Genomic DNA, 20,433 nt, shown 5'->3' with positions numbered 1-20,433 from the left:
TCAGAGGCAGAGCAAATTGCCCCCGAGAGACGCTGCCGAGAAAACGCAGCCCGATCCGGCTCGGCAACGGGAAGCCAGCGCAGCAAAGGGATTCTCCTTGCTCCTGCCGGGCTCCGCGTAAAACGCACCCGGCGGAGCGCCGCGCAGAGCTCCGCGCTCATCCCACGGTGGCGGCTACACGCTGTCGAAGGGCGGAGGGCCAGCCCAGGCTTCCTGCAGGCTTGGGTCATTTCACCCCCGCACTCCTTGCTTGTACCGAACGGTTGGTTTTCAGATGGCTTTTAAGACAAAACCAAAAGCCTTTAACGCGGAGTGGAAAGCGAGTAGCGGGTGGGAAGCAAAGCAAAAGCAAATTCTGACCATTCTCACAGCCTCCGGAGCTGAATGACCGCAGAGGTGTCATCTCGGCACCCTGCGCTTCCCGAGGGCCTTCCTATGCTGAAGGTGAACTCTGCAGCCCGTCCAGCAAGTGCGTTTAAATTAATTACGATGCGCTCGAATCGGTGTCCAATAAAAAAGAGGGGGAGAGAGGTTTCTTCCCCCTCCCCTTACATTAAATGAGTTACAACTGCAACTTTTTCCCTGTCGTTGATAGGATTCCTTGACCAAATAAAGAAATATTTTCTAAAAGCGGAGCGGGGAAGGGGGCAAAGGAACCGCTTTGGACCGGGCGGCTTGCGGCGTCAAAGCATCCGCGCTTCGGTAGCGCAAGAGCCGCCGGGGTTAGGTCCGATGTTACTTCGGACGTGTCGCCGCGCTAATTTGCAGGAGGATTTTCTTATCGCGGGGAGCACTGACTTGTGACGAGGGGAAGAGGATTTAGGGTTTGCCGAGGGGACGGGAAAGGATGGTAAGAGGCGCTTCAAAGGCTCAGGCGGATGCCCCAGCCCTGAGCTCTCTCCCCCGTCTCGGTCCAAAGCAGTTTCGCGGTGGAATAAACATCTCTGATCTAAGACAGCTGCCGGGAATCAAAGGCCGCCCCAGTCAGCGCTGAACCCGCCGAAGATGCGACTGAAAAATGCCCGTTCCTGACAAGCGAAGGGAAGGGTGGGCGAAGGCGGCTCTCCCCGCAGCGCCTGCAGGCTGTGAAAGCAGCAACAGTTTGCCCATTATTCATCTGATTTGTTTTATAACACTTCTGACACCTAATCTTATCAGCTAATACCCAAGATTTAGTTACCCAAGACGATTTTTTTTCCACACTGGCAGCAAAATTATTTGACTCCCTGCAGATTCGTTTACTTTTGTCAGCCTTAAAAAAAAAAAAAAAAAAATAATAAAAGGAGGGAGAGGGGGAAGGAACATAAAATAAGGAGGGGAAAGCTTATACGTGAAGGAAAGATCCAAACTTTCCAAGACTGGTAGAAACAAGCACTGAGTAAATAGCAAGATACCAAGCTACCTCAAAAAAAAAAAAAAAAAAAAAGTTCTGAATATTGACGGAGAGGGTTTGCTAGGGAAGAGACCAGAAACCAAATGAACACATATGTAGTCCATGCAGACTTGCCTGTAAAATAACGATTTATTTTAATACTTAAAAAACCACACACAATCCAGTGATAAATGTCAATTACCAATAATCAGCATAAAGTGCCAAACAGCCATACAACTTTTTTTTTTTTAATAAACAAAACTTACTGGAATGTCTCTTAATTTGAATACACTGTTCAGAAAGCCAGCATTTAAAAAAATATGCTCTCAGGTTGAGATTTGTTCTCTCTCATGAGGACACATGAAGACTTTAAAGTACCACGAAAACCACGTTGTGCATACCGTCAGTTTGACGTATTGCCATCTTTCTTTCGTCTGGATTTTTTTTAAATAAGTCCACAAGTTACAAACCTCCTCACAGCGCACCAGACCACAAGGGAGGAAAAAAAAAAAAAAAAAAAAAGGTCTCCATGTCCCATGAACACTGATTTGTTCTGAACACCGGGGACCCGCAGGTCTAAGATCTGGATACATTTTCTAGCGCATGATAGGACTCCCCACTTGAGAGATTTAGGTCATTTCCAAACATTAATTTTCTTCTCCTTTTAAGAAAACAAACTAGCAAATAAAATTTGCAAGTTGCCCTTCTCCTTGTCCTAATGGTGCTGTGATGAGAAACCACCGTTTCTGTACTTAATCGTCTTCCGGAATTCTCTGTATTTCCTGAAGTGTAAAAATAAGAAGCTTTATACAGTCAAAAAAAGTATAAAATAAAAGGTTGGGTTTTTTTAAGTAATACTTTGGAAGCTACGACTTCGGGGGGGTTTGTTGGGATTTGGGGAGGGGGTACTTGTGGGTTTTTGTTTGGTTTTAAAGAGATTCCTGTCCAACACGTGAGCACCACCTTTTGGCATAAAGTTTATCAAAGCCACACAAGTCAGCTAGCATTCTCTGCATCATTCATGTATATTTTAAATGCAAAATAATCTTTTCTCCCACAACTTAGGAAGTTAGTTGCTTGGGCAAGGAGGGGGTGGGGTGCGGATTTTCCTCTTTTTAAAGTACAAACAAAAACAAAACACAAAGTTCAGTGCTCCCATCCTGAAAGCTTTGTTTCTGCTTTGGTTTTGGTGTAAAGTCTGAAGGGGAGGAAAAGTTCATACAAGTTGGAGATTCAGCACTTAAGTTTGGCAGGTTTCAGTTCCTTTACTTGCGTGTGCAGTGTCTTGTGGACAGCTAGCGTTCTGGACTGGCAAAATCCTTTCCCACATTCTTGACACTTAAAAGGCTTTTCTTTAGAATGGATATATCTAGGGAGAGAAAAAACAATCGAGATGTCAGATAAAGCCAGCCTGAACTCAGCAGTAATCTACCTGATGGAGAACACGCTGGAGCTTTTTGCACCTACTGCTGAGACCAAGAGTGCTGGAGTGCGGCAGTTGGACGATCATGAGTATGTGCGTGCAGGAGGAGAGGGGGATGTTGGAGGGTTACAAGGGTGCCTTTCTTAGGGAGAAAGAGCTTCTCTCTAACTTTGAGGTCATATGGCTCTGTGTTTTCATGACACTTCTGAATAATCACAAAGGAGGAGGATACAAGACAATGGAAACAGAGGGTGAAAATGTCTGCAGAAGCTAAAAAGGAGGCTATGCAAGTAATTTTTGTGGGGTGAGTGAGTACAACAGACCTGTCTTCCAAAGTGAGTTATCTGGGCTCCTCCACCAGCATTGGGCAGAGGAAAACCTAGAGGGAACACTGACAACTGGCCAGGGACATGACTTTTCTTACAAGCACTTTCATGAGAGTAGGTGGGTAACTGAGAGAGTATGGATGCACAAGGGAAAAAGGACTGGAGAAGAAGAATTGTTACCTGTGATCCCTCAGGTGATCCTGTCTTCTGAAGGCCTTGTGGCAAATGTCACACGTGTAGGGCCGTTCATCAGTGTGGGTTCTTTCATGGATCAAAAGGTTGTAGGACTTGGTGAAGTGCCTGCCACAGAATTTACACACGAACTCCTTCTTGGTTTTGGACGGTAACCTTCCCCGTGTGGGTTTCTTCTCTGGAGAGAGTTTAGTCACCTCAAGCAAAGAGCCCAGCCCTGGGGGTGAGCCCTGACTGTCTGCCTGTACCAGTTTAGAGTGGTCCTCTTGTGTGGCGGCCACTGCTAAGTTGGCAAAGTCGAAGCGGGGTTTGGCTTTGAGGGTCACATTGGTGGCCTCTTGCTTGGGCTGGATGACGTGTGGGAAGAGCGGGAAGGTCGGCAGCTGGAACCGTGCATCCACCAGGCTCGACACGCTGGGCACCTTGGAGAAGGAAGACCGGGGCAGATGCATGGCCGGGTACCCCAAAGTCCACTGGTGCAGGTGTACGGCGTGCAGGGCGCTGAAGCCATAGAGGTTGGAGAGGTGGTCAGAGGGCACGGTGGGCAGCCCGTTGAACGCTTGCAGGAAGGAGTAGTTGGTGAGCTGGAGGGAAGGATGGATAGGCACTGGGGCCGGCAGGGTCTTACTTCCCATAGTGGCCGCGCAGGAGGATCTTGGGAACAGGGGAGGAAAAGATCTGGAAAATAAAGATGGATGGGAGAAGAGGGAGAGATGGATTTATATGAAGATATAAGCAGAGCAAATTTCTCACCTCACCCCTCATTAACACCTTTCACCAAAGCCACAGGAGGACGCTGCCTTGGACTTTGAGAGGCCTGACCAGTTCTTGGCTGTGAGTGTATCCCCACAGGTCTCCAGACTCTCCCTCTTCCCATCCCTCACACACAAAAGTTGTACCCCATCCACAGCCATTCACTCCCTCACAGCATCCCTGTGCCAGGTAGACCTCCGATGACCCTATGCACAGGGACAGTGAAGAGGTGCCATTTTGGCCCACAAAACTGAGGTTTCTCCCATGTAATTTAAATTCTCTTCCTGGGCATCTTCAGCCTTTAGAAAATGGTGGGACACTGCCTACTATGTCTGTCGACAAAAACTGCCTTTAGCCCTGACCCTTGAGGTGACACGGGAGGAGACGCAAAGAGCTCACTGCCCATGGGTCACTCACCTCCCTGAGGTCTGGCCTCAGCCAAGCCCCTGCCTCTGGGCTGGTGGAGGCAGCTGGGTGCTTAGAACTCATTCAAAAAAAGAAAATCCTTGAATTTCTTTGAGGGGGGGGGCGGGGGGGGGGACACACACAGCCAACAGCCCTCCCTCTTATGTACCGCAAAAAGAAATGGGATCTGGGTGACAAATCTGAAGTGCCATTTGCTCTCCCCAGAGGGAAGCGCCTGACTTCAAGCCCACATTCTAATCTAGGCAATCGCTTAATTAGAAGCCTTCAAAAGGCAAAAAAGCGAGGGCTAGAGGGACCCTTCCCGTGGGGACACCCAGCCCACCAGCTGCAGGACCGCAGGGCCGTGGTCCTTCCCTGGGCTGGGTGCCACCACTTTGCTCTGTGTTTCAGGGTCCCACCAAGCTCCCAGCCTCTCCTCTGGGCCAGATCCCTACCCGTTCCACCCCAGAAGGCAGAGGGGACAATGATACCAGGCAGCAGCATCGAGGCACATTTGGCCCTGTCTGCAAATTCAGCCCCAGCTGCTCTCAACCATTTGGCAGGAGATGCCTCCCAAGGGCTGGTAATGGGGACACAGCTTGTCCTCTTTGTGGGTGCAAGAGAGTACCCATGGCTTTTGGAGGTGTCAAAACCCTGAAGCCCAGCGACCTTCCTCCTTACCAGAGCCCAAAGCTTGCACTCACTTTCCCCCAAACCATCTCTGGGATTTGCCCTCAGTTGGGCTGCTTTCCTGTAGGGTCCTCTTGGGGTCCCTGCAGGGTGCCCATAAGATCCCACAAGTTCCTTGCAGGATTCCCACAGGATCCACACAGGGTGCCCATAAGATCCCTTATAAAATTCCTGCTGAGTCGCCATAGGATCCCCACAGGGTCCGGGCAGGATCCTCGCAGCACTCAGCCTGGAGGGCCAGTTCATCCCCATGTGAAGAGTAAAGCCCTTTTGGAGAAAAGAAGGCAGCAAAATGCTGTGGAGCTGTAATTGTCCCTCTGGGCTGGAGGGGTGGGGAGGTGGAAACTGGTGGCAGAAGAGGTCTAAAGACCAAGGAAACAAATCTGATTTATATGTGGGCTGTTGCCTGTACCGAGGAGCTGAGACTGGGAGGGTGTGAGAGGGAGAAGCTTATTCTGAGCAGCTCTACACGCCAGGTCCACCTTTCACACCACTTTACATAAATCAGCAGCAAGAGACTCTCAAACCTTAGAAGAATTCCATCGCAATGACCCAGAATAAGAGATTGTGACATTTTGCCTTTTTTAATTGGATACGTTTTGGATAGTGGCTGATTGAAAAATGCACACATTACATTCTTTTCCCTCTCCTCTCTTCCCCCCCTACCCCCTTTTAAAAAAAAAACAAAAAAAAAACCCCAAAAAACCCCAAAAAAACTATTTAGGGCTGATGAACCAACTAGACTGTTTTGTTGTTCAACTGGGGAAATGCTTTTTATTTTGTTAGTACTGTCCATATGCTAGGCGTGTCCACTTCGCAGCACAAATGCCTCAATCGATGACCCCAAGAACAAAGTACATGGAAAACACTCTTGTCCGGGTACCTGAAATGTCTCTTTCTGTCGGTCACAACGTCTCCATGTCTGTTTTCCTGTCTAGGTAGCCCCTAGATCTCTCAAGCATGAAACATGCTACTGCAAACTGAGTTAATTTCTGGGCTTATCCCTCTTTCTTTCTTTGTATCCTTAGAAAGCATTTAACATGGAATATATAAGCAAAAATCTACTATGTCAATTTGGGTAAGTTCTTGCTCGATAACATTTAAAAAATTATCTTTCGATTTCTTAAACGAAGAAGGAGACAGAAACCAAGAAGGAATACAGTCGGGTTATAATAGCATCCGTTATGCCCGCGGTTTTTTGCTAGAACAGTTCTATTATTATTTCTTTTTTTTAAAAAAAAAAAAAAGAAAGAAAAAAGAAAAAAGAAAGAAAACCAGGGAAAAAGAAAAAGAGGGGGGAAAAAAGAAGAAAAGGGGAGGTGGGAGCAGAATGTTCACGTTACTACAAGTTTCTTGGCACTTTTCCAGAAATGTAAGCTACACTTTTGCTCTGTGCGACCGGGATAGTCAAAAATATAGATGAAGAGCAGAGTATTTCATAAAGAAGTCCCCTCTCTTCGGGACATCAAAGCGAACGTGTTTCACAGCGCGGTAACTCTCCGCTCTCCCGCTTGCCCGCAGAGAGATCAATGTTTCTTTGATTTCGGTGTCACCTCCACCTTTAATTCTGTTTCATGTAAACAGATCGTTATCGGGGCTTCTTTTTTATTTTTATTTTTTTAAAGAAGAAGACCCTTCGAGTTCTCTGCTTGAATTCCCCCATCACAATAAAACTGTGCGGGGTTTTCTTTTTTAACACAAACTAGCTCGGTGAGTAATTAAGAACAAACCACTTGTGTTCTGACTGAAACAAAACCCACTCATGCCAAGATAAATTTACCCTGCAAAATAGGATCATAAACTTGAAAGACTACATCTGTCTCCAGTTTTCTTACCCTTTGTCCTGTTTGAAGATACGGTAATGCTATTGTCCAGTTGCCATTGTTTTAAGACCATTGTAATCTTAACCTTCCAGATTAAATCCTACCTTCCCTATATGCCAAAAAAAAAAAAAAAAAGAAAAAAAAAAGAAAAATCCAGCCGGTTTTTTGCTGGTAACATAGCAAGGGGCGAAATTACATGGATTTTTAAGTAATCTTGTGGCTAGTCGGTATTTTTCCTTTCCACCTAGAATTATCAATTTCCGATGTGTCCTTTGAAAGGGATATTTGTTACATTAAGTACCTGACTCATAAATAATGAGGTTTGCTAATTAGTTCAACATGGGAGAATGGAGGAGGTAAATTACCCTGAGAACGTTGCTTATTTTTACAAACATGATAAAGTAGCGGGCATAAAATGCTGCATTCTTGGGATAGCCTCAAACTACAGCAATCAGGTTCATCTGTCAAAGAAAAGTCCCCCTGTTTTGCCTGAATCCTTTAAAGTCTGGTAGCCCTGTCCTTTCGGCTGCATCGCATCGGTGTGCAGCATTTTGCCACCAGGTCGGCTACTTATTTTGTCCTCTTTGAGGGGAACGAGATTTTCCCTTCCTATCAGTTTAAGCGAGGAAATAGAGCTTACAATTTATCTGTGTTTGGGAAACTAAGTGGAAAGAGAATAAAATTGCCCTTTCGCTCCGCATTATTCGAGCGTGGTGCTCTTGAGGAATAAAGTGCATTGTTCAGCACAGATTTATTCAAAGTATTAATGAAGTGTGCAAAATCTATTAAAGCAGGTTTATTCGGGGCTAATTGAGCGTGAAAGAGTTAATTGCTAACATTAATGAGGACTGGAAGGACTCAGTCAGCATGTGCCTTGGATATCTCCGCTCAATCCTTATAAAATCATCATTCACATTTTATCACGAAATCAGTGTTGACAAGTTTCTCCAGACCACCATTGCGAATGTGAATGAATGCGGCGGATTTTAGTCTCGCAATAATAATAATAATAACCGGGGTCTGACTGCACCAGCGATGGCTACACTGCCCCGGGCAGTCTTTCTCCAAAACAACAACCAAAAAAAATAATCCCCGGGTCCGGATCTTGGTGGGACAGTGGCGGCGAGGGCCACGGGCGGGAGCGCAGCCCCACGGCTGGGCGGGAGGCGGGCGCGGGTGGGTGCCGGCGGGGTGGCCGCAGGGGCCAGGCTCCGCAGTCCTCCCCCTGCAGAAGTTTTTAGGTTGTGTTTAGGGGGTTTGTGTGTGTGTGTTTAATCCCCTCGGGTGTAGAAAGGCCCCCAGCACAAGACTGATTCTCGCTTTCTCCCTGGAGAAACGCCCGGTGCCTCCCCTGCGCACGAATAAATCGTCCTTCCTCTCTCCCGGCGGCAGGGAGGATTTCTTCCTTCTATACTCCTCGCTTCCCACGGCCACACCATGCACAGCCACGCATGGGGGGCAAAACCTCTGCGGTGACACCCCCCGCGGGCATCGAGGCTCATCCCCAGGCCTGGCCGACCGAGGCGGCCCCGTCCCCGGCCACCCCTCAGGCGGGCTCCCGCCGCGGAGCTGCGCAGCGCGGTAGTACCGCCGTAGGGTCCCGAGCTCAGCGCTATTTTAGGGGTTGGCCCTTTTCCTCAGTTGGCTTCGGACTTACTAAACTGGACCTACCGTGCACCTGTCCGGGACACGGCTCTCACCCTCCTGCCCCACTCGCCTTTTATCGGACAATTGCCGCAGCGCTACGGTAATCTCCAAAATGCTCGATTTTTATAGTTTCCCTCCCAAAAGCCAACTACAACAACTATACTCTAATCCTCGGCTTTGCACTGACACTTTATAGGCTCGGCCTCGAGAGAAGCTCCGTCTCTCCCTATGCTGAACTTGTTTTGATTCATTCAGACAAATATAAACATCAGATTCATTTCTGTTATGGCCTTGGAAGGAAACAGAGAAGGCTTCTCAGACCCTAAAAAACTAAAAATGGAGTAAGAAAGAAAGAACAGACAGAAAGAACAGAAAAAAAGATAAAAAGAAGGAAAATGAAAGAATAGAGAGGAGAGACGCTGAACGTTCGAGTCCATAAAGGAGATTCAGGTTTCTGTTTTACAGCTCGTATGTGTCATTTTTAGCTCGGGTTAAAAACACAGCTCCTCCGCAAGGGGGGATAAACAACTTTGAAAGGGGAAGACAAATCTTTAAATAGCATTAAAATATCCGAGCCCCATGTGGAGGCTTCCCCTAGCCCTCCGCCCGCCCCAAGGAGAACAGTCCTCCTCACGTGAACTACTATTTCCCCGCTCTTCTGCACCATCCAGGGGATGGTGGGAGGGGATGGGGGGAAAGAAAGAAAGGAGAGAGAGAAAAGGAGGTGTTTGGATCGGTATCCCCAACCCCCGAGGTTTAGCAAAACAAAAACCAAACAAAATGAGTTGTTCTTTTTATTTACCTAATCCCGATCTGTGCTCCACCGCTGGCAGCAGTTAAAAGATCCTGGGCTAAATTGGAGCTGGTAAAATAAAATAATAGAAAAAATAATAGGGGAAAAAAAAAAAGAAGAAGAAGAGGTTGGGCTAGGTCAGTGTCTCTGCTGGCCCTGGGGGGCCCAGCTCTCTCCCACCCCACTGCTCCTCCAGCGGGTACAGGCAGATCCGAGCGAGCAGCGGGGCCAGGTGTCCAGGTGCTCTGGCTGATGGAGACGGAGGTGCTCTGCCTCCTCCTGCTCCCGGCGCCGTCTGCGTATGCCGGAGTGCAAACGCGCCCGGGAGCAGCCGAGCTCAGACTGAACCGATCCCTTCCCTCCAGCCTCCTCCTTATTTCAACCCCCCCTCCCAGCTCCCCCCTCAACCTCCCACCAGACTCCGGGCATGCGCACGCGGGGAGAAAGTTTCTGGCTGGGAAGAACCAACTTTTCAACCCGCTTCTCCTGGAGGCGCAGCAGCCCGGGGCTCGCAGCCCACAAACGTGTGATCTCGCCCCCCTCCCGTCCGTCTCCCGTAGCCTCCCCCGGGGCATCTCCCCGGGGCCCGCTATGTGCGGCCCCCCGCGGCGGAGCGGCCTCCCCGGGGGGGTGGAGGGGGGGGGGGCGTAGGAGGGGTCCCCGTGCAGCTCCGCGCTGAGTCGCGGCGGAGGGGTGCGCTCCCCCGGCAGCGCTCCGCGGCCGCGCTGCCTGCGCCGGCCCAGCCCGCCGCTCCGCTCCGCTCCGCACCGCTCCCGGCTGGTCTCCCTGCGCCCCCTCCCCGCCGAGCCGCGGGACAGGACTCACCGGGACATGCCCAGGGAGGGTGGGGGAGAAAAGCAGAAAGAAAGAACGAAAGAAAAAAAGAAAAAAGTGGGGGGAGGATGGAGGGAGGGATCTGCTCCCTTCGGGAGGATTTTGGGATCGCAAGTTGTTCTCCGAGAAGATCCCAGGAGCCGCTTACCTGTGTGAGGGGTCCACCCCCGGGTTAAAGCCGCATCCTCCCCCCCGCCCCAGCATCCCTGCCGGTCCCCACTTTCCGTCCCAGCGCCCCTGACCTCGGTGGCTTCCTCCTGTGCCCCCTCCCACGGCCAGGGACGGTCTCTGCCCGCACCCGGGAGGGATTCCGCGGCGTGCGAAGTCCCGCGGATCGGGAGGCGCAGAACCCTGCTTAGGTCCGGGGGGGAGTCTAACTATCCGGGGGAAGCAGGCAAAGCAAAATAACCCTCGAAAGAAAAAGGTTAAACGTGCTTTATAATTAATCCTGAGGCCATAATCTCCTTTCTTATTTGTTTTTCTATTCATCCATCCATTCACACTCGTTTAGATCCGTGAAGGGGGAAAAATTGCTTGGGTGTGTTACATTGTCCCGAGGAACCAGGATAATATAATACGCTAGCGAAGACAGATCCGTCAGGGTAACATGGTACCGTGCTCAGGGACACGCATGTGGTTTTTTTATTGTTCATGTCACTGCTGTTGTTACACTGATTTTTGCCCATCTCCGAAGGAAAAACAAACAAATAAAAAGAAAATCAACAAAACAGCAACAAGAAAACGCTGCGTTATCATCCTGCAGAACAGGCGTTCATGAACACGACAGTAGCGTGGCGAAGTAAGCCCTAGCACTGCCATTTCATCCCCAAAACATCCCTATTTCTGGGAAGAGTATGGGGTCCAATACTGCTCACTGCTTTGGGCAGGCGAATAGATTTTCGTCCCCTCCTTTTGTAAACGAGTGGCATTTTTATGAGGCAGAGGAGAAGCAAAGACGTTCCCCTGTCCCGGCTTCTTCAGTTCTCTCTCATTTCATGTTGTTATTTTCTTTCTTTCTCTCTTTCTTTCTTATTACCCTCCTCCCCCCCCCCAAAAAAAAAAAATCCCAAACCCAAAACCTAGCACTTTTATTCCTGTTCTGGGGGTCAAAATGTCGAGAGTGTGATCCTGTGCCCGATGCTGTAAGTTGATGCCTTCGAGTAAGTTTGCATTTTCAAAAATAGTTTTCTAGTCCTGTTGTCAGAACACGAATGTAAGATCCCCAAGTGTCCCCAGACCAAGAAACAGACTGGAGATGTGCTCTTCTAACTGGAGATTTCTCTTCTCCCAGAGAAGTGGTGGAAGTGGGTGCGTGCATTAATTAAACAAAAATCGCAATTCTCTTTAGAAAAGTAGCAGATTAGTTGAGATGGTAAACACAACAACAGCAATGATACCTGCACGTGCTGCCTTTAAGGGAACAAAAAAAAAAAAAATTGCACTTCCAGTTACAGAAAACATCATTCCGGAATAAATGCTTAAACATCGAAATAAAGGGCAGTAAAAGACTTCATTTTCCAGGGGTGAGGGAGACAGAGAAAATGATTCCCACGCGAAAATAGTTTATAATCAAAGCGGGTCGTCATTATTCCATCCCAGAGTATTACTGGAAGCTGTAGCTGAAAGCTGCCTGGATAATGTATAGTCTGATATTTACGTATTTGTTAAAAAATAAAAATATTTGGACTTGTCATCCCACTGGCGACTGAACTGAAGTTTCAGGTTAACTGTCTTGTTAAGTGCATTTGGTTTAAATATCTGGTGTTTAAGTTATGAAGGGTATGCTGTTCCAAAACCTTTATTCTCAGATGGATTTTTATGATGTCCCTTGCTAATTTGCATTATGTCAACTTGTAACGGTGGGGAACCTAATACCGGGAACGGGATACAAAACCACTATTAGCACTGACACGCAGGGACTACGCTGCGCTTTTCCACAGCGAAGATCTGCTGTCGATTAGGAATGTTACAACTTCAAGAGACTCGTAAAAACTGAAGGCATCTGCTCCCAAAGCCAGCCACGTTTGTAGGATTTAGATGTGACAGCGAAACCCAATTCGTTTCAAGAGAAATCTGTGGGGTGACTCGGGAGATCGGAGCCCCCATCCCTATTTGCCACCTGCATCGCCTTCCCAAAACCATCCTGCTCCACGTATCCGCAAAACGAAGGCCCCCCCCCCGCCCCGGCTATGCCCCCCTTTTTTTCGGGGAGCAGCATCCCGGACAGCACCAGCCGGTCACCACACCGGGGCTGCCTCCCCGGTCCGCGCCCTCAGCGCCGGGGCCGGCGCCGAGCGCTGCCACCTCGCCGCTCCGCCACCGGTCCCCGTGCCGGTACCTGTGCCGGGGGGGGGCGGGGGGCGGCTTCGTGCCCCATTTGCGGAGCAAACCGGAGGGGGGCATGGGGAGCGCATCTGAGGGCATTTCCCCTTCCCTCCCGCAGGGAGCTCGCTGCTCTTGTCACCTTATCTCCAACGAGTTCTGGAGTTCAAGGGCTAATCCTGCACAGCGCAGGTACTGGGGATCGCTTCTCCTCTGGTTTAAGCTCCTCTGGATGCCGGGCATCCCTGGATACACCTACACGTCTGCTGGGAGAGGGCTGCATAGTCTGGCTGGTGTTCCTCTTCCCTCCCTCAGCTGGGGCACCCGGCTTCACCTTCGAGACCCACTTAACCTTTGCAAGAATAACGATTCCCGGCCCCGTCCTATAGCCATGTGCAGGATAAAACTCCCTTTTGCTTCTGTGGGACTTTCTCCCCACCGGGGAACGGCGCTTGTCCCTTGAAAAATCTTTTATTGAGGAGAAACAACCATTCCACTTGCGAAGCATCAGCCGCAGGCGCCTCGCTAGGGTTGCGAGGAGAAGCGGGTCCGGCGGGGCAGGGTGGGGATGTTTGTTTGCTCGGCGGGTTTCAAGGGCTTCATCGCCGCCCGGAGTCCAGCAAACATCTCGCCCCCCCGCAACGCGGCAGTGGGTGGGGGGATGGCTGGTCAAAGCTGCCTCCGGTCGGCAGCTCTGCAGTTCCCAAACCTCCCGGGGGAAGGAAGCTGGGAGCAGGGCAGAGCAGCCGGCAGTGTTCGGCGGCGTTTCCAAAGCCTCTCCGCGCCCAGAGCTGCACTGGAACGGACGGAGCCTGCCCCGGCGGCGGACACGCAGGAAAGAGTAGGCACAAGTGCACTGCAGCCTCCCCCAGTTGCCTTCACGCCTTCCCGGGCAAGGTGTCCCCCCTGAGACAGGCCCCCTGGTTATCAGTGGCACCTGAGGGCTCTATATATATCCCTTTTTTTGTTTTGTTTTGGGTTTTTTATGCTTTCCTTCACTTTTCCTGTTTTTTCATCTTCCTGCGGTTTTGGTGTTGACCGCCGTGAAGGATTACAGCCCTGACCGCCCCCCCCACCCCCCCTCCCAGGGGTGAACCGAGTTTAGATGGAAACGGGAGAGCCAGAAAGGGCCAGGAAGGGAAAGGAGCCCGTCGGGGCTGAGCCCGAGGAGCGCTGGAGCGATGGCGGGGAGCGTGGGGGGCGGCGGGGCGCGGAGCCGGGCGACAGCGCGGGCGCTCCCGCACCCCTTTGCCGAAACTGGTGCCCTTGTCTCTCCCGGTCCCTAGTTCGCTCCTCAGGTCTCATGTAGACTTATTATTTTAATAGCTGCTAATGACAAGAGACGGAAGAATAGCGGTAAACAACGCGGGTGGAAACTGCTCCCGCGGTGCGAGTAAATGTTCTCCTGATAGCAGCTCCCGCCCCCATCCCCCAAAACCAAAATCGGCACAGAGATGGATATAAGGTTGTTCTGCCAACTTTTCCTTTTTTTTTTTTTTAAAAAAAAAAAAAAAAACAACAAACTTCTAGGGCTCCCTGAAAATAAAAGCCACACTTTGGAGCATCTCCATTTTGTTAGCGAAGGCAAATCGTTTGCTTGATTTTTAGCGCGGTGCTGAGATGTGACCCAGCCCCTTACTGCATCGCTGCCCTTCGCTAGCGAGCTGCTGCAGAGGGGGAGCGATCCGCCGGCGCGTAAGCACAACCTCCCCGTGCCTGCGCAAGGAGTCACGGCATGGCACGGCCCGCGCCCCTTCCACATCGTGGGCTGGTCACCCAGCAGAGACAGACCTCTGGCAGCAACTTTTGCGGACTGGAAAAGAAAATCCAGAGCACGGAATAAAACGATAGGGGATTTGTCTTCTTCAAGAATTACAATGGATTTTGCAAGAAACTAATTAAGTGCCAGATCTGCCCCCACCCCCCCATACACACCCCCCTTGTTTGCAAAGTGGTGTGAAGGCGGTTGTCTAAATGATTCCACTTTAACTTCCAGCCCCTTTAGCTCACTAATAATGCCGTGGTGGTGCTGCTCACACTGCTGCAGTGAGAGTCAGCATTTCCATTATAATTTCCTATTTTCAGGAGTTTTTACAGTGGTCATAAAAATTCAATCCAGGCTCAAACTTGGCATCCCAGGGCTCCTCCCAGGAGTCATTTCTTTTTGTTGTATTTGAAAGAGGAAACCATTTATCTGTTTTTACATTACAAGAGAGCAACAAAAGGAAGCGAAAGCAGGGTTTGGAGAACATTTTTGCATTTTCTGTTGCTCGCTTTTCCTCAGCTTTACAGTATCTGCCGTAGATGTTAAAGGAGTACAGTACACAATAATTAATAACACATGAAAAACCATCAGGTTATAGAGAAGCCAGACTCCACAGTCAGAACTGGTCATATGAAATACCCTTTATCATTCTAAACTGATAATTTGATAGCAATACATCCAAAATGTAATTTGATGCTGGGGGTCACCTTGATTTAAAATGAACTGATCACTTTGGAAATCTGAGAAAGTTTATGTACGTGCTCATATTTAAGGAGAATTTCCTAAAAGTGCAGATGTTTTCACTGCAGATTTGAGGGGTCTATCGTCCAGCCCTCTTTGTGCAAGTATATGTATAGCAGTCAAATAATCTTTGGATTTAGGTGTCCCTAAGTATTCATTTATATGATGGATTGTAATGGCTATATGGTTCCCTTGAAACCATTATATTCTATCAGGTCAAAAACAGCTTCTTAAAAAAGTTCATTTAATACAAGGGTGGCTGGAATGATTTGTGTACATTGCATTCACTCACATATAATTCCCATATCTGCTGGAAATTGAGTAAGGATTTAATGACCCCACAGGAACTGAAGATTTTGGTGACAAGACCTCAGAACGGGCCTATGAGACAAAGACCAGTGTGAATTGGGACGCTCAAGTGGAATGCCAGCAAAGCCTGGACATCACATCATTTTGCTGTGGATTATGCCTGTGCCACATGTTTTACAGAGAAGTCCTTTCTCCACTGCTATAAAATAGACATTTCTACTAGCCTGGAAACTTAGTAGGGGTATCCTCCAACTCATCCAGCTCAGGTTTGACTAGGAAAAAGGATCACAGAGTGATATCTCACAGAGGTGAAAGAATTGTTTCTAGGTGGTTAAAAAAAAAAAAAAAGTAGGTATGGAATTAGAGGTACATATGTATACATATATATGTATGTACATGTAGAAAAAAAAAATTACCTTTGTGTGTATTTGTAGACATAGGGAGGGATTAAGACAGACAGCCTTACAATATGCACGATAGAATAGGGATACAAGCATATTGATCCAAGGAATGTCAGCCACCCTTACCTTTTGAAAATTTTGGAATAACATGTATTTGATAAGGCTTATAATTACTATAGCTAACAGTTAAAGTAGGAGTCCATAGCTTTTAGTGAATGAAGGCAACATTTGCTTGCCATGGTCTGTCAAACACAGGACTGGAATCAAGATTCCACAAGATTTATCTTCCCTTGAGGAATTTCATCACAGTGACATTGGGCTAGTAACCTTCAGTGGATCCAGCACTTCCCAAAAGCAGAGGAAACTCATTCTCTGACTTCACTTATACCTGTAACTCAGTCCAGATGTGTTACTCTTCCAATTAAACTGTTGCACCTAATTTAGGAGTGTTGGCTCTCAGATTCTTCAGAAAGTGGAGGTAAATCCAACCCACGTTGAGATCTGATTCACATTTCAGAGAAACCTTTCTTTTTTTGATTGACCATATGCCAACACATACACAGAGCCAATGGTCCCTATTTTAGGCTTCTTAATTCATTGCCTGAAGGTAAGTGGGATGGATATAAGTCTTTTCAAGTTCTGCATTTTTGCCAGGTTTTATCTTCAGTAGTTGATAGATCATATACCTACATGACAAGAATCTTGTTACAACTGAAAAATGAAACCTTTTTTTGTGTGCAAGAAGTGGTTGGAAAAGCTTTTCCCAGGACTTATCACAGCAACACTTCATGGCAGCAATTCAGCATCTTCTTTGAGCTTAGCAGGATTGGAGATAGCAATACAAACAGGTTTTATAATTATTTGAGATCTCCTTCTGGCTTTGTTCACTCCATAGATCCTGGGATAAGTAATGAAACAAGGCTCTAAGTTCATTCAATTGCCAGTACTTGTACCTCCTCACCCTGGCAGGCTGGGCGCCAGACCCCAAAGGCACATTCAGTCCCTGTGCAGTAGCACGAGGGGACATTCAACCAGCATTTGTGCCACAGAACTCTGACCCTCTTCTCAGCACTGTGAGCATTAAGGCATTTTGTTTCCATTCCTTTGACGCACCAACTGCCATGCCTGTTCAGAACAGAAAGCAGAGTGAAGAAGTGTGCGGCACTGAAGATTGCGAAGATCCTGTGCAAACCCACTCTGCAGCCTTGGACAGGCTTCTGAAGCAGCTCCGCTGTGTCGGATCTTTTGACTCACAGACTACAGTTCACAAATGTGGGTGGTATTTTAAATATCCTGGGCCTGGGCCCTGGAAAGCCTTCAAGGGAGGTCAGAGCCTGGCCCAGTAGTTGATGGGGGTCAGCTTTAAAACCAGGTTTGGATCATTCAATATTTCAGTGAATATTTGGGACTGCCACCATTTCAGCTTCTGTACAGCGACAGGGGAATCCACTACGGGACAAGCACTGGGACACCTTCCCTGCTGCAGGCAAATGTGTTGTCAATAACTGGTGACCCCAGCACCGCTTCCCATTCAGTTGGCTGCAGCTCTGCAGCTAATTGACCAGTGCTGCTGGCAGATGCAATGGCCAACCCTCCACAGGGGACGAGGACATTTTTAATTCAGTGACATCAGTCTCCAGTCCTCTAAATCACATCTACGCCCCCTGTCTTCTATAATATGATGATTGCCAGCGGCCAGTTGATCCCTAGCCATATACACTGCTAACACGACCGTGTGACTTTGAAGCAGCCGTGGGGTTCCAGTTTTCTTCCACAGAAATGTATACGAGTTTTTACGACTGACTTCAGTGACTGTAATATCTAACAACTGCAGTACTGTGTCACTGCAGATTCAATTTCTTGGTTTGTACTCAGTGGAAAGGTGTTATTTTAACACAAAGTATTATTGTTACTAACACAGAAGTAGTGTCTGCCTAAAGTATGTAGAAATACTGATCTGGCAAGAATTTTATTATTTAGAACAACCCTAAAATGAGGTTTATTGAGGATAATATATAAGAATAAGAATTTTAGTTGTATAATCACTCACAATGTCTTTCCTGTTTTTAGCAGCTTCTAAATATACACCAACACTATACAAAACATGGCATTCCTTTTGTTTTTCTTTTTTTTTTTCTTTTAGCATTAGCTTTTGAAAAGGATATAAATTCCCACTGAAACTACATGGAAATAAAGCCGAGGGATCAGCTAAAAGTCACAAAAGCAAAGGAAGTTAAGAGTCAAGTCGGAAAGACAATTTTCTATCATATGCAGCTATGCTGAAGTGTTAGAGATAAAGGTCATCTAACAGGGGGGGCTTTGTGCTGTCAGGTGATCCTAAATACCAAATATGCTGTAATACCTCGGCCCAAGGGGAAGGTTAAGTACTGACAGAGTTTCAACCCTAACCGAGAACTTCCTGCTATTTGTGGTTTGAGGTCAGACCCTTAAGGTTATTTTGAGATAGGCTTTTGTATGTAAAACTGTAGGAATAATAGAGTCAGGGCATTATTGAACAGACGGGACCATAAAAATCTTTTCTTGACAGTGCAATCCTGAAGAAAACTCGCCACCTGCTGGCCTAACCCCTCCTAGTGCTGCGCTTTTCTAACCGGCATTTGCTAAAGTCATTATTTATCAGTTTACAGCAGCTGAAATCCCCCACAGTTCACGCTCTCTCCAGTGAAGCGTCGATTTTGGGAGCTTCTGCCTTAAAGGAAAAAATTATTTTCATCTGAAAATCTCGGTGTGACACTGTTTTCTACTGGCGTTTGAAAATAATACTGATCAAATATTTCAACATGAATAATAGTCTCTCGAGGCTTAAATGTTTTTGTATGGGTGAGTTTTGTTAAATGCTGTTTTAAAATGTATATATCCTCTTTCTTTCCCTTATGATTGCATCAGGAATCTTTGTGGTTTCCTTTGTGATATTTGTGTTGCCACGGAGCCTTTTATTTGCTGTTACTACTTTTATTTGCTGTTACTAAATAGTAACTGGAGATTTTGACATCTCATTCAAAATAGTTCTCATTCCTGTAATGGGAAAGGGAACACCTCTCAACACTAAAGCTCACCATCTTATGACTTACCTTTTTTCATGTAGACTTTTTGGTAAGCAGCACTAGACTATTTAGTAGAGATAACAGAGATTTTTTTGTCAATTAAATAGGTCAGGTATATAATGTTACATATTTTTCTTAGTGTCTGCACTACAATCAGCTAAGAAGGCAGATGACAGATCCCATTGATCTCAATCCACTTTGAGTAGACCATTACACAATAACCCAAAACACAATGTGTACATTCTTCAGAGATAGTATTGTATTTACAGTTTCTTGGTGAGGATTGTGAGTGCACAAGCTACATAAAAAAGATTCACAGCTAACAAGGTCTGGACTTGGCAAAGGAGAAGGCAGTGAAGCCTGGGTTCATCCAGACTCCGTGACCAAGTGTCCCATGAAAGGGGCAGCACGCGGTGTGAGGCTAGGATGTAGCAAAGTATAGGAACTCATCTGTCAATGCAACCAACAAAGCAGAGAAGGAAAGGAAAACATGGATAGTTCTGCAAAATGAAAGGAAGTGATCAAGAAACATAAGAGACTATAAAACGCCCTTAATTCCAATTTACATTACATTAGAATTTCAATTCAATACTCTACATCACAAAACTGACAAAAGTCCCGAAGTTAAAAAAAAATTTGTAGGAAACAGGAATAGTGGAAGAATTAAAAAAAGCATGTATATATCATAGAATACAAGCATAATATTGAGAAAGCAAAATGAAAACATTGGCTAGAAGAGCCAAAAGAATTAAGAGAGATTCCTGTGAGTTCACCTGGAAAATAATGGGAAAATAGTCTAAGAAAAAGATGAATTCCACAATAACAATTCCTGCTCAGTTTGTGGTAATAAGGATGATCAGACACCACCAGTAGAACAAAGAAATGCAACTGAAGCAACTAAGGAGAAGATGGTGAATGCGAGCACTAAAATTGTGCTTCTCTAACCAAGAAAGGGGCAAAAGGGGCTATGAATGAAGCAGCCTGGGATTAGGTCAACCACTTCTACCAAACTTATCTATAGCTTTGTTCAAATCACTGGATCAATTCTCTGCTCTGGTATATCCATCTGTAAAAGGTAGGTAAAAACACTCACCTAACTGCCAGGGATTATGTAAAGAAAAATATTAGTTATCATATTTCACAGAAGGGAAAATAGCTGCTAGCAGTCCGCATTTTCTTTGACTTGGCCTTGTCTCAGCTACCGTCATATTCTGTCCTAGTTTAGTCACGATGCGATTTTTAAGCAATTTGGGGAGCATTTGTCTGGATCCGTCAGTTTGCCAAAATTACTTCCTAAATTGTATGTGTTTTCACAATACCTCGCTCACATAAAGCAGTGGCAAGCTGCTAAACTGCTAGCGTCTCTTTTGGGGCAGATTTAGGGCAGAACAAGAGACGTGGATTTCTGAATTCATGCATAAATGGATGAAGGAAAAGAGCTGAGGAAAAGCAGAGGTCTCATGTCAAACCGAGTACAGGAACCTGTCTTTTGAGCAGGTGGCAGTGGTGCCCAGAGAACAGGGATCGCTGGCAGTGCTAGCTGGCTATGACTTTAATGTCCTTCCACATTTG

General features: G+C 47.2%; 1 protein-coding gene across 1 annotated transcript; it reads right to left on the bottom strand.

The window, feature by feature from the left end:
* Nucleotides 1-1,502: 1,502 nt before the first annotated feature.
* Nucleotides 1,503-9,768, bottom strand: OSR1 (odd-skipped related transcription factor 1). The gene is made up of 3 exons (XM_054821214.1): nt 9,434-9,768; nt 3,302-3,991; nt 1,503-2,741 (listed from the first exon to the last, which is right to left on the bottom strand). The coding sequence occupies exons 2-3, from the start codon at nt 3,946-3,948 to the stop codon at nt 2,606-2,608; spliced, it is 783 nt and encodes a 260-aa protein (XP_054677189.1). The 5' UTR covers nt 3,949-3,991; nt 9,434-9,768; the 3' UTR covers nt 1,503-2,605.
* Between the last annotated feature and the right edge of the window lie 10,665 nt (nt 9,769-20,433).

Source organism: Grus americana, chromosome 3, assembly GCF_028858705.1.
Source record: "Grus americana isolate bGruAme1 chromosome 3, bGruAme1.mat, whole genome shotgun sequence".
NCBI classification, from domain to species: Eukaryota; Metazoa; Chordata; class Aves; order Gruiformes; family Gruidae; genus Grus; species Grus americana.
This window is presented reverse-complemented; position numbering and strand designations above follow the sequence as displayed.